Here is a 14,472-nt window from a genome sequence, read left to right as displayed (position 1 = left end):
TTCTTGCCGTTCGTCAAAATAGAAAACTACTCAAATATATACTCCAATCTCTTTCATGTTTATCTAATTATTGCTTTGTTTGATTTAAGCGAATCTTACCAATGCATGACTAGTATGAAGGAAACATCATAATGTACACAAATAATTTTTTGGATTTTATCATGGCCACATAAGATAAGATACTTTCTAAGCAAATGACAAAAACTTTCTTAATTGATGAACATATGTGCAAATTAAATACGGCTTTTATGACCACTAAATATCATTTTTCTGGGTACATAAATAAATAAATACGATTATCAAAAAAAAAGGTCCATAAATATGGAAATTAATGAACACATACTCCTGTATATATTGGAAAGGCTGTTTACAACAGTAACTCCCGCTATTAACCTCGTGCGCCAACGCTAGGTGGCGCTTTTAAGCTCTCTCTCTCTCTCTCTCTCTCTCTCTCTCCATACATAAACACCAAATCTCATCAGCGAAACGAAAACCCCTACGTCGCCTCTGCTGTTTCCAAATCCAAATCTGTCTCTAAATTCTCTTTTTCTCTTCGATCGTACCCAATCCAAATTCATCGTAACTACTCACTCTACAATACCGTCGGACTTGCACAACAATCAATCTAAATAGATCGAGGGATTTTCACCTTTTTTCGATCTATACAGCGTTTAATCGATATAGAATTATACAAATCATCATGCACTTATATATGCAGGGCACATACAGAGTTTGTAAGACTTGATCGGTTTTTGATCCTACGTTTTATCGACACTTGTGCTAATAATAGGTAGGGTAAAATGGAAAGAAGATTATTCAATGAATCGATGAGAGTATGAAGATGCCAGGATTAGCGCAGGGAAACAATGGTGTTCTTCAATTCGGTAATGGTGCTACCGCGTCGTCGCTTTACTCCTTATCTTGTTCGAATGGATCGGCCAATGGATTCTGGTCGAAACATCGCGACGTTGTTAGCTACAATCAGCTCCAGAAGGTATACATAAATACATACAAGGAGTTTATATGTTTTTTTTTTTAACTGTATTTGTTTGTGCAAAGTAGAACTACAGTTGATAAGTCTGTTGTTTGGATGATTAGGGTTAATCTTGATTGACTAATTATGAGTTAATTTTGGATCTTATAGTGTATGCAATTCAATTATGAAGTTCCTTTAAGAATTAGAATTTTTCATTTTGATGTGGTGTGATTGTTTGTTGATGGTCTTGTTATGATAGGATTTTCAATGTGTGATTTTACCAGATCCAGTTTTTGCAATTACATTGGCTTTTTATATTGTGATTTCACATGTATGGATTTTTCACCTCAATTTTGGCTCAGCTTCTGCTTTTAGCTTGTGGACCAAAAATAACATGAAAAACTGAATTCAGAAAGCTCCATCTGGACCATAAACAACATGAAAAACTGAATTCAGAAAGCTCCATCTTAATGCTTTTTCACTTATGCTTTTCAATTTTCAATAATGAGCTTCGGGGGCTTACAATCTTTAGTGGTTTTGTACTGTTAATTGGGTAATGGCAGGTGAGATGACATTCATAACTGCAGTTAAGAGAACCAAAGAAAACGTGAGCGGTAGCTGGCCCGGACAAAATGAGTCACAAAAGAAAAGAAAATGTGAGGCTTACATGAGTGTAAACTTCTCATGTGTTAGCCTTCTTGCTGCTACATGCCACCTTAAGACTTCAAAAGTGGGGTTACATGTTTAATTATGTTACTTTTTCTACAATTGTAATTAGTAACCGGATGATTCTGCTAGTCTCTCCGTTATTTAATGCATATCAAGATGAGCCGATGACGACAAAACCTTTCAACTGAATTTGGCTTTTATAACGCGGGTTGGAGGAATTGTGCTGTTTTTGTCGCTCATTTAATTATTGTGACATGTGGCTTGTCACTGACAATGTGCTGTTACTTGTGATGTAGTTCTGGAGTGAGCTGTCACCACAAGCACGGCAAGAGCTCCTGAGGGTTGACAAACAAACGCTCTTTGAGCAAGCTCGTAAGAATATGTACTGCTCTAGATGCAATGGATTACTGCTCGAAGGTTTTATGCAGATTGTCATGTATGGAAAGTCTTTGCAGCAGGAGGGAACGAGTGGGCTCCTTTCTTGCAACAGGCAAGGAACCTTGGAAAATCAAAATGATGGTGATTTGGGAAGGACTACAGCTTGCGAAGATGAAGTCCAAGATCCATCAGTTCACCCTTGGGGTGGTTTGACCACAACTAGAGATGGGACTCTGACCCTTTTGGACTGCTATCTGTATTCAAAGTCCCTAAAGGGACTTCAGAATGTATGTTCCACCCTCCTCGTGTTACGGTTTGGGAATAGATTTTTACTTTCATGTATTCTCTTAGTCTTTCTGTTGTTTCCATTTGTTCATAGCTCAGTTTCCATTTGTTCATAGCTCAGTTTCCATTTGAATCAGTTCTTTGACACTGCACGTGCGAGGGAACGTGAGCGAGCATTGCTATATCCTGACGCCTGTGGTGGAGGAGGTCGAGGCTGGATGAGTCAAGGAATGGCAGGGTATGGCAGAGGGCATGGAACAAGGGAAACCTGTGCTTTGCACACTGCCAGACTATCTGTCGACACATTAGTGGATTTTTGGTCCGCACTTGGAGAAGAAACTCGGCAATCTCTTCTAAGGATGAAGGAAGAGGATTTTATAGAAAGGCTCATGTACAGGTGTGCACATGGCTTTCTTTATCTTCTCCTTTTTTTTTAATGCTTCCTTTTCCCACTTTTCCCTATCTGTTCAATCTGATATCTGTTTTGATGTTAGTAGAGTTAATTGGAGCAGTAAGATATATGGATATGGCAGGTGACCAGGCCAGAGTGTGCTAGAATAGTAGATATATGTTTGATTGGATAATTGGAAGCTTTAGACGATCATTCAAATGGTACTGTTGCGTTGAACAAAGTTAATAATGTGATGATCCTTGGAAAGTCAAATCATGATCACGTGTTGCTTTTCTAAACCATGCGAGTTAATACTATTTATGGAACACCTTAAAAAAAGGAAACAGTGAACCAGTTTGGAAGTGGATGACAGCATGTTTGGTTGGAGTAAGATAGCAGTGAGATTTCTCTTTAAATTGTGTCTGAAGTTAACTTTGGCAATGGTTATAAGAAAGACAAGGTTGCCAATTTTAAGATGTACCCATCTTCACGATGTAAAAATGGTCTAGGAAAATTTTGAAGAAATCGAAAGGGGAATATACATAAAACAATAGATTGTAAAGGCTATACCATTTAAGTTTGCAAATTTCACCCCTTTGTCCCTGTTTTTATATGGCCGAGGGAAAGTAAATAGGCCGCAAGGCATGAAACCTATTACAAGAAGAGGTGGATTGGTGGGGAGGGAAATAAGAAGACCTATAGAGAGAGAAGCTAAGGTTGAGGTCAGACACAACTACCAACCATTTGATGACCTCTTGGCTACCTTTTGACTCATTTGAGATAGCAGTGAGATTTAGCGTTAAAGCATGTACAAAGTTAACTTAGTCATAATTTTAAGGAGGACAAAGGTGCCAACTTTAAGATGTACCTATCTTCACGAAGTACTAATGGTCTGGAAAATTTTGGAAAAATCAAAAGGGGAAATTACATAACACAAGATTTATCATAATTTCATATTATACCATGGCTTTCTAATTTTGTTAATTAAAGGCTAATACCATTTAAGTTATGCAAATGCCAACCCTTTCGTCCATGTATTATTATTTTTGGCTGAGGGAACATAAATAGGTTACAACGCAAGACACCTATTACAAGAAGAGGTGGATTGGTGAAGAGGGAAATAAAGGACCTATAGAAAGAGCAAGCTGAGATAGAAGCTGAGGTTGAGATCTGACAACTTGATGATCGCTAGGCTACCATGCTTCCGCCACCTCCGCATACAACACACCCTTCTCACTGGCCAATAGTTATGATCCACACCATAGTTCTTAAGGGTGAGAGGCGCACCGAGACACAAAGATCTGTTGGGGATTAGGCGATAGGCGCAAGGTGAGGCGCGCGCCTTTTTGAAGCTAGGCGCACCTAGGCGTAATAAAATAAGAAAAATAGCAAACTCTGATACTATATAGCCTAATACACATACAAAAACATAAAAATGTATTGTTTCTGAAAACATTAAAAGAAAAAGCTTTTCCGTTTTTATATGCAGTATAATTACAAGTATACTCAAACAGACACACACACACACACACACATATATATATATTCTGAAAACATTACAAAAAAAGCTTTTCCTATTTCATACACAGTATAACTTCTGTCGACTATATACGCGAGGAGAGAAGAACGATTGATGATCGAGATAGAAGAGAGGAGAGGACAGGAGAGAGAGAGAAGATCGACAGATGATCAAGATGATGTCTGTGCTATTTTCATTTCTGGTGATCGAGAGAGGAGAGATTTAACTGAATTCAAGGCTCATGGAGTGAAGGTAATACGTTTAACCTAGCTTTGATCCTATGGCTGTGATTAAAATTGAAAGAGGCACGCCTGTTCTCGCCTTTGCACCTTTCTCGCCTAGGCGCGCCTTGGCTGCGCTTCATTGAAGGCGCCTCGCCTTGGCTCAGTCAAGGTGCTAACCCTGTGCCTTGATGCATCTCGCGCCTAGGCGCGCCTTTGACAACTATGATCCACACCACCAATGCTCTTACTTGGGTCTTTCACTTCATTGTTTTGCCCCACTGAGTTTAAGGCAAAGAAGAAGATTCAGATAAAATGATGCATCCAGATGTCAATATAGAGAGGTTGATAAATGGGGTGGGGGAGAACATAAGAGGATATGAAGTAGCAGCAAGAGAGGAGGTTGAGAAGAGGAGCAACAAAAAGAGGGAGAAGAGTAGGTGAGGGTGATTGTGGCGTCACCATTGGTGGATGGACTGGTGATGGTTGCAGGCTGATGAAGAGAAAATTGAGAGCAGAGAGATAAAGGGAGCCAGAGAAAAGAGATAGAAGCTCACTCTCAGAAAGACAACAAAAGAAAAGGCGAGAGAAGAGTAATGGATGCCACGAGCTAGACCGATTTAAGCTGCGTTAGCCACTTAATAGAGATGGATGGAGAGTTGACATAGACATAGCTTGTATAAGGTTTTACTTGAAAAAATTGTATCCCTAGACTTGATGCAGAAAAGCACTTGTTCTTTAAGTTCTTTTCGTGGTTGTACTTAAACGGTTATAAAATTAGCAAATAATGACTCATTTCCCTCCCATATGAAGCTATTACCGTCTTTTTACAATTGGGAGTGGTCTACAGGTTACCTTCTACCCATTTCTTTTGCCTTTTAAGTTTTAAATATCCTTTTATCCTTGTCTATCTGGTTATGATGTCATGATTGGCCTAAAGGTTACCTCCTACTTGTTTCCTGTGCCTGTAAAGATCTCTTTATCCTTGTCATACACTTTTGATGTCTTGATTCAAAACCCGATTTTCCATTCATACACTTTTGATGTCTTGATTTGAAACCTGATTTTCCATTTGAAAGGGATCTCATGGTGTGTTTCTACTTTCTTGAAACTTTAGTGCTTATGTTGCAGGTTTGATAGCAAGAGGTTTTGCAGAGATTGCAGAAGGAATGTTATCCGTGAGTTCAAGGAACTAAAGGAGCTAAAGCGCATGCGGAGGGAAACTCGCTGCACCAGTTGGTTTTGCGTTGCAGATACAGCCTTCCAATATGAGGTATATTTGGACAATATAGTTACATACTCTAGAACTTACTATTGACAACAGCCCTTATATTCTTATGAATTGATCGAACCAGAGCCATTAAAGCTGGTAGTTTTGATGAGTCAGTTAAATGTTAAGGAGTTTTGTCTGATAATTCTATCAAGATGTTGCAGTTTGATGCAATTGAGTTCTTTAATTTCCCAGGTGTCTCATGACACGGTTCAAGCTGATTGGCATGAAACTTTAACGGACAATGTTGGAACCTACCATCACGTTGAATGGGCTGTTGGAACTGGAGAAGGAAAATCTGACATTCTGGAGTTCGAAAATGTTGGGATGAGGGGAAGGGTTCAAGAGAGTGGTCTAGACCTTGGTGGTTTGAACGCATGTTACATCACCCTAAGGGCTTGGAAAATGGATGGCCGCTGCAGTGAGCTCTCTGTGAAAGCTCATGCATTAAAAGGTCAACAATGTGTACACTGCAGGCTTGTAGTTGGTGATGGTTTTGTTAGGATGACTAGAGGGGAAAGCATTAGAAGGTTCTTTGAGCATGCTGAAGAGGCTGAGGAAGAAGAGGTAATTAAGCTTTGTGACACTTGCATATTTTCTTCTTACGAGATTATGTATGAAGATGATATTTTCCCTCTTGGCATCTTTTTACAAGTTGTATTTACTTTCAGGATGATGACACCATGGACAAGGATGGAAATGAGCTGGATGGAGAATGCTCCCGTCCCCAGAAACATGCGAAGAGTCCTGAACTTGCTCGAGAATTTCTGTTAGATGCTGCAACTGTTATTTTCAAGGAACAGGCATGTTCAAATTTCCTCCTTTGTTTATCAATGATCTTATTTTAGTTTCGATTCTTGCACCCCCTATTATTTAGTTCTTCAGTCTCCTCTCTTTCAGCTAGTTTATTAAATGTATGAAGACCCAAACATGAAATGTGATATGACAGTGGGCCCATATAATTGAACAATGATTAGGTTAGATTCTTTGTGTGTGTGTGTGTGTGTACCGAAGTAGGTAGCCAGAATTTCCGTCACAAGTGTGTGCAAGGTGACAAATGTTCTTGCATGGCTTAAAAGAAAAAAACTGAGGTCAGGGAGACCAATCTAACGGACTCCAAAATGCATGGAGTTGAAAGTTTGTTGGGTTGAAATGAATTTTGTCAGTGCTGCTCATATTTCTTACCTGAAAACCAGGGTTGGCTTTTCCAGCATGCATAACTTTTTTCCCGTTTCGTAGAAGGTAATTCAGGAAGAGTGAGAATAGAGACAGAAAAAAGTCCAAAGAACCACGTTTAGTAATTGGGACTGTACTAAGAATTAAACGTTGTGAATTCATTGTTTTATACTGTCAGTGATCTGGTTTGTTAGTAAACCAAGTCTCATTGAAGAGTAGGATTCCTATCTATGATTGTTTGGCAAAGCTGCAGGCCACAGCTACATAAACGCAACTTGACAGATAGTAACATATTATGTGGATTCCTTCCAGGTTGAAAAGGCTTTCAGAGAAGGAACTGCTCGTCAAAATGCTCACAGCATTTTTGTTTGTCTTGCACTAAAACTGCTGGAAGAACGTGTTCATGTTGCATTCAAAGAAATTGTTACGTTAGAAAAACAGGTAATACTGATTGCATTTTATAATCATGTAATTCCAGCATGAGGTAGGAGAGTTATCTCCTATTATGTCATGGAATAATTCTGACAAGCCAATTGGCTTGTTTCTGCAGATGAAACTCGTCGAAGAAGAAGAAAAGGAAAAGCGTGAAGAAGAAGAACGCAAGGAGCGACGAAGAACAAAAGAAAGAGAGAAAAAGCTCCGAAGGAAGGAGAGATTGAGGATCAAAGAGAAGGATAAGGAGAGTAAATCCTCTGGATCACACCAGAGTTCTATTGTTTCTGATGTTCTGAATGTGCTGTCACCAGAACAGCCAGATGACATCAATGAGGGATTGATATGTGAAACAGGTGATAGTCCATCAAAAACTGATGAGGAGCTATTGAGTGAATCTATCTTTTCAAAGATGGAAAACCACTCTGGTAACTGTTCTGATGGTGACTTTTTCAATGTGCACGATGGGAGTTCATTTGCAATTGATCACTCAAAAGTATCTAATCAAAAGCTGAAGTTTCATAAAGAATTTCAGTCAGATCCGAAATTGAAATGGTCGGAGGAACGACAACGTGCAGTTGCCGAAAGAAGGGGTATGGTTAGTGACTTCGATCCTCGATATCATGGTGATAATTCAGACATCACTTCAAATAGTGTAAATGGGATGAATAAAAATTCGAGATGTAATTCAACAAAGTTGAATGTTAGAAATGGAGGGCTCAAGTTTGGTGAGAGGTTTCAGAGTGCCAACAACTGGATGAGTGACAGATATGACTTCAATGCTTGCAGCTGTAACCGCAACAATGATTACAGAGTCAAGGCACATGCTTCTACGACCAGATTAGGTCACGAGACCAAATCCGTGAGTAAGCCGGAATCTGTGTCAGATGTCTCTAAGCCATATTATCGCAGTAACAAGTACAATCAAATGGACCATGCAAAGGAGAATTGTGGGAGACCCAAAAGCAGAAATATAAATGGAAATAATCCCTTTACTAGAGATTCCCATTATGTGAAGAAAGTCTGGGAACCGATGGAATCACAGAGGAAGTATCCTCGAAGCAACTCAGACACTGAAGTTACATTGCAATCATCTACTTCTGAGGTCAAGGATAGTGAATCCGGTAATCGTAAGTCATCTGGTTCTGATTGTTTCAGTAAAGTCGCTAAAAAATCGGATGATACCAGTAATAGTGGGAGTGCCTTAAGTGGAACTGGAGACCCATCTATGAGCACCAATTCCAATTCTGACAACTGTTCATCATACCTTAGTGAAGGAGACAGCATTACATCCTCTTCGAACTCCCGGAATCCAGAATCTTCATCCTCATCGGATTCTGAAGATTCCACTCAACACTCAGGAGGAGAAAATTCAGTACGCATTCCAGATAAGTTCCCTGTATGTCCAGAGGCTGAAATGGAGGGAAAACAGATTGCGAAGGAAGCAGAGGCTTGTAGAAGCAGGACATCAGCTGGGTACTCGCCTGACGCAGCAAAAAGTACTTTTTCCACAAATTTTCAGCCAAATGCAGCCCCAAATCCTGAGATTGGAAGAATGAATGTCCCTGTTGGTTCTCTCCATCCAGGCGTGCTTCCACCAATGCACAACCCCTTTCCAATGTTTCAAGCTCCTTCGGCAATGGCTTACTACCATCAGAGTCCAGTTACATGGCCAGCAGCTCCAGTTAATGGGTTGATTCCCTTCCCACCTCCCAACCATTATGTACATGCAACTCCTTTTGGATATGGTTTAAATGGGAATTCACAGTTCATGCAGTGTGCTGCCAGGCAAAATACTACTACTACCACGCTGAACCCTCGAGCACCCTTTTTCAAGCCACTTGTTAAAGCCAACAGCATAAACTCAAAGGATCAAGCCAAAATTTCGAAGCCTTGTGGAGTGCAAGACTCATTTGGTGAACCTAAAGAAGCCTCACTGCCGAGCAGCGATGGCGGAGTGAAAAATGGGAACTCTGACAAATCGCAGGGTAATTCAGGCTTTTCTCTCTTCCATTTTGGAGGTCCGGTAGCCCTTTCCACAGAGTATAAATCAGACCCTGCACCTGATAAAGAGCGCTCTACTGCTGTCAATCTTTCTTCAAAATATTCAGCAGATCATGTGGAGGATGATTCTGCTTGCAATAAGAAGGATATTATTGAAGAATATAACTTGTTTGCAGCAAGTAATCAAATAAGGTTTTCGTTCTTCTGATATTCTCTTGATAAGATGTGCGGTAGCTGTTTGAAATTTCAGCCCCAATCCTCTTCCTAGATTCAGTAATGGATGTTTGAGTAATTCGTAATTCACAACACAATAATCTTCCTTTGAGAAAATTTTGAGCATAGTTTATGGCTCAGTTGATTGGTTTTATTTTATTGATTTCATTGTTTTCCCCTTGTGTAGAGAAAGAGAGAAAGAAAGAAAGAAAGATGGTTGAGAGATTGTCATAATGTTTGACTTTTTTCTGTATGAGGTCAGTCTTTTATTTTAAGGAGCATTTGTTGGCATAAGATATATCTTGAGTTCATCTATCTTTCTTTTCTCGTTTACAAGGAAAATAAGTCATGTTTTACTTGCACACCGTAGCAGAGACAATTTTAGTTCGGCTTGAGTGTGAATACTGATTGTATGTACTTTGGTTATCATGATTGAGAAACCTGATGTTTTCAAGGCTAGAAAATATCATTCCCTGAGAGCCCGTTTGTTAGCTGGACTGGTTTTGGGGTATTGGAGTGCTTGGAGAGCAATCTTATCTTTCTTCCTTCCTTCCATGTGAGGGTAAATGCTATTCATCAAGACCCTTGTGATGTGGCACAAGTTCTGAGTCGTGGTATCAATCCATCTTTCCTACTATCTCTTGTACCCAATTTTCAGAACTCCCGCCGAATTAACTCATCATCCCCTTCTGAACTAAAATAACAGCAACACTACGAGATGGGTGGAGTCGGGTGGGAGATAAGGCAAGCCCCTATACATTCTCTTTCGAGCAGTCTCATGGGTCAGGAGCATCATGTGCTTACGCCACAATGGTGATTCTGAGGAATCGAATAATTTTGCCTCTCCCTAACAACAAAAATGCTACCATTAGCAATGATGCAAGCACCAAACCATTCGAAAAATCCTATGGGGAAGAGGGCCCCTCTTCACTTCTTCCTTCCGGTTTTTGAAAATTCCAAAATTCAAAATTTTGAGAAATCAGTCAAAAATTTGGTAAAGCTCACGTACGTATCCCACTTTCCCAAAGAGTAGGCTTTTCCCTTTCTTGCTTCTCTGTAATTTCAGTCTAATTGTTTTTAATCAAACAAAACCCCCTTCCCATGGAGGAAACCAATCAAGGGGGCTGCACAAGCAACAACCATGCCTTAACCTTATTGGAAGCACTTTTTGGATGAATCAAGTATTTCTTGTGGCGGATCAAAAAATAAAAAAAAGGCATTTCTTGTGCATGATGGTACTAAAATCAAATGCATTTGGAGTGTCTCGTCAAGCGAAAAGCCTCATCTTCCAACTGGTCAAAAACAAAGAGGAAAAGAGCCAGGGAACAAGGCTTAATTTTGGGGCGCAAATCATTTGGATTAGAATCAAATTATACAGATAGTAGTGAGCGTCCCATTATACTTTTTTGGCTTACTATCAGCGATTCTAATATTGGTTTCATAAACTATTATTAATTATAAGAACTAAAACTGAGAGCATAGATATTCCAAAAACTTTGTTGGGCAATATATGTACCTGGACAATATCAACGGAATCTGAATCCACATCCTTGACAGACCATTCAGAAGTTATAACAGAGGATAGTCTGGAATTTGGGGGTCAGATGCATTAACATTGTTGATGACCAAATTAATCCCTTTTGCTTTGGTGGCAGAAGTAGTAGGGTAATAACATTAATTTGGAAAATAAATCATTTGGACTTTTAAAACTTCCATCCCAAACAAGAAGTGTGGAAATCATTAATTCGAAGGAGAATCATGTTGTGGGAACATCCTCAACTTAAATGGTCTAAGTTATGCACCGCAACCATAAAAGCAAGGAATTTTACATCATCCATCAACGGTCTTTAACTAAGAAATAGAATCAAAATGTACAAAACACTCCACTTATATCAACTACTACCCGAACCAAGTATTAGGTAATCCCCCTACTTAAATAATCACCCCTTATAAACATATCCACCTCTTATCTTATCTACCCTTCTTTCTTATCCATCCAAAACCTTATCTGTCCCTTCTTCCTTATCCATCCAAAACCTTATCCGTCCGACAAATGGGTCTTTAGAGCTTTTATCATAATCTATTACAACCAAATACCCAATACCAGGAAGTTCATAGAAAAGGTTGACAGCTAATCCAACATTTGATGGCAGTTAGGTTAAAACACTCTCAGTCACATCACCTAACATGTCCATGTAACTACATGTATCAGGATCAACATTCTTACCCCTACCTGCTCTCCCTTTATAGTGGAAGGTCAGATCAAAGTATGGATGAGCAAACATGACTGTTCAAGCAAAAAACAAAACCTCTAGTTACCATAAAATAACATCAATAATATAACACAAATGCATAACCGCATAATACAAATATTGCATAATCCTTTTCAAGCATCATGCAATTGTATTAATAACAACAACAATAGGAGAGCAATCTCATTTTTTTTCCATTCTTGTGGTGGTAACTAGTATTCTTCAAGACCCTATAGGAAGATCTTGTGCTCTTGGTAGCCCCTTGTTTCGATGGGAAAATGCCAAGCCCGGTGTTTCGATGGCAAAATGACATTAATTACGTTGGATCAAACTCTATAATAGAAACAGTGTGGAGCGGGTATTTGGCTAATGCAAATATCATTCTCCTAACTTGGAACAACTGCACTTGTATTGTTTCATGCATATCTAAATGGAGGCTAACAACTGAGAGAAGCCCCTATTTCAAATTACAACCAATTTCCTTTCCAGCTATGACATCTAAAAAAGGGTGCAGCGGTGCTAAAAAAATGGATTTAGATAGAATGCCAAACAATCAATGAAACAAGCAGTCACTGAGAAATCTCAATACTAGTATACAAAATTTCAAGCATTTTTCAACCGTTCCCGACTTCAGATTTGTTGGTCTACTTGCCCGAGTCATTTCCACTAAATTTCAAAACAGCAAAGGTAAAAGCCGCGTTTATCTACAAATTCAATCATCCGAAATGAATGATCAGCAGCCATGTTCTGCAATGTCATCTTATTTGGCAAGTCGGAGGTTACCACATCAGGGAATTGTCATCTTTATTGTTCTAACACCTCCCTCCCTTGCGGATGACTGATCACAATTCTTGCACCTACACAAGCTATTGTCAGACGCTTCTTGTCATACCAATGCAAAAGTAATGAACAATTTGAAGTCATGCTTCTCCACTGAAGTTATGTCGAGAAATTATCAGAATGCCAAACAAAACATTCTGGCATGCACCATCTTACACATAATCAAGTCAACGTAAACAATGCTGATTTTGAAAGTAAGTGATCTGAAATCAATCTCAAATACGTTAATTCTGTATTTGGATCATGGATTCCTGGAGGGATTTGTAGAGATCAATAAGGAAGCAGAAATAGCTTCACGCATCCCTATTCTTTTTGTCCACAGTTCAAATAAATCAAAGATCCCAATCCAGTCCGAGGGTTAAAGATCAAAGATCCCAATCCAGCAGAAACACCACATCAAAGGGTGCCCATTTCTCTGGCACATGAAGCAGTTCACCTTGCCAGCATTTAACCAAATCATACTTATCTTTTATGCAACACAACACTAATAATGAGTCATGGACAACCAGCAGTAGTTGGAAAGTCAATGAATTCATTATTTGGTCCGCAAATCCTTCAGAACCAATTGAAACCAAAATCCCCCGATGGACAAGTGACGATGGCGCAAGGAATGACAAGAAACGACTGGGGACTTCAATGAAGAGAACAAATACGCTGATGATTATTGTGACAGAAATTATATTGAGGCTGTGAACGAATGCAAAATGCAGACCGAGGAAGAGCTGGGGGATGGATGGAGGAGGAGAGTTGATGGTAAGAAAACAGAATTCATCGGGAGAATTTGATTAACCAAAAACGATTAGTTCTTCTGCAACTGCGACTGTCTGTTTATTGCAACTTGAGCATCAATAAATGGCACCGGCGAGCACAATTATATGGAAAACCCTTGAATGTTTCGGTCACGAATAAGCCCCCGCACTTGTACATTTTTTCAGTTCAAACCGTAACAACGCTTTGTTTGAATTGAGGGATTCAAAGTTGAGCCGGCGGATAAATGAACCGAACGATTCACGCATTGATCTTGAGTAAATTGGATTTTTTAACCTCACAAGTCGAACAAGTCAATTAGTAATTTGTTCGAGCTTGATTCAAAATATTAACAACTTTTAAAAAAATGTTTCGGTATCAAACGAGCGCACACGAGCTCAAACTCAAGTGATTTGGTTCATTTATCACCCTAATTTAGAATAACCAATTACATTTTGAGTTCATTGATTTAGCTTACATTTTACGGTGGGAAGAGAGAAAAAATTATAAAGTGCACTTTTAGCGTCATCACATGGTGTTTCAGGATTTTTTTTCATTGCACATTGGTGTGAACATAGCCGCACATTGGTAATGGGAAAAGTCTCTAGAGCACTATTCTCCAAGAACGTTCTTGAATAATCACTCGGACCGGAGAGGTATAGGGGGAAAGGAAGAAAAAAGAGTACTAGTAATATTTTTTAACTCATCATTTAGCCACTAAAATTGGAGAAAGATATCCATGTGTGAAGAACCACAAAGATCCTAAAACATAATAGAGCATTCTTCACTCTCCTTCGTCACCATTTTTAAACAAAACACTTAAAATAACACTTAAATTTTTTATTTCTTCTTGATAATTCGAACTAGCAGAGTCTCCCGTGCCATGATTGGGTAGCATCTCTCCGGAGCACTTGTCAGGACCACAAGGTACTTCAGGAACCTCTACCACTACACATACACATCTGGTTTCATAGGCACTCTAAGAACAGCTAATAATTTTTCCTCCGCCGCGTGTCATGAGTCATGACTCTGATACGAGTCATGACTCTGATACGATGAATGGTTTGTGCGGGTACGAAGCATGGCATGCCGAAAACTA

The 14,472-nt window shown here is 39.3% G+C and overlaps 1 protein-coding gene across 1 annotated transcript; it reads left to right on the top strand.

Moving 5' to 3' along the window:
• Positions 1 to 386: 386 nt before the first annotated feature.
• On the top strand, positions 387 to 9,841 carry LOC131318835 (uncharacterized). The gene is made up of 8 exons (XM_058348831.1): positions 387 to 994; positions 1,942 to 2,310; positions 2,446 to 2,705; positions 5,571 to 5,712; positions 5,905 to 6,276; positions 6,381 to 6,512; positions 7,198 to 7,326; positions 7,436 to 9,841. Exons 1-8 carry the CDS (start codon positions 836 to 838, stop codon positions 9,527 to 9,529), a joined length of 3,657 nt encoding a protein of 1,218 aa, XP_058204814.1. The 5' UTR covers positions 387 to 835; the 3' UTR covers positions 9,530 to 9,841.
• The last annotated feature ends 4,631 nt before the right edge of the window (positions 9,842 to 14,472 follow it).

Source organism: Rhododendron vialii, chromosome 3a (assembly GCF_030253575.1).
Source record: "Rhododendron vialii isolate Sample 1 chromosome 3a, ASM3025357v1".
NCBI classification, from domain to species: Eukaryota; Viridiplantae; Streptophyta; class Magnoliopsida; order Ericales; family Ericaceae; genus Rhododendron; species Rhododendron vialii.
This window is presented reverse-complemented; position numbering and strand designations above follow the sequence as displayed.

What these genes read in the sequence shown, in the direction of transcription:
- LOC131318835 (XM_058348831.1), top strand. Translation starts at nt 836, where the DNA reads ATGAAGATGCCAGGATTAGCGCAGGGAAACAATGGTGTTCTTCAATTC. An exon ending in CCCTAAAGGGACTTCAGAAT is followed by an intron (nt 2,311 to 2,445) that starts GTATGTTCCACC and finishes CATTTGAATCAG; the next exon opens with TTCTTTGACACTGCACGTGC. An exon ending in CTGTTATTTTCAAGGAACAG is followed by an intron (nt 6,513 to 7,197) that starts GCATGTTCAAAT and finishes GATTCCTTCCAG; the next exon opens with GTTGAAAAGGCTTTCAGAGA.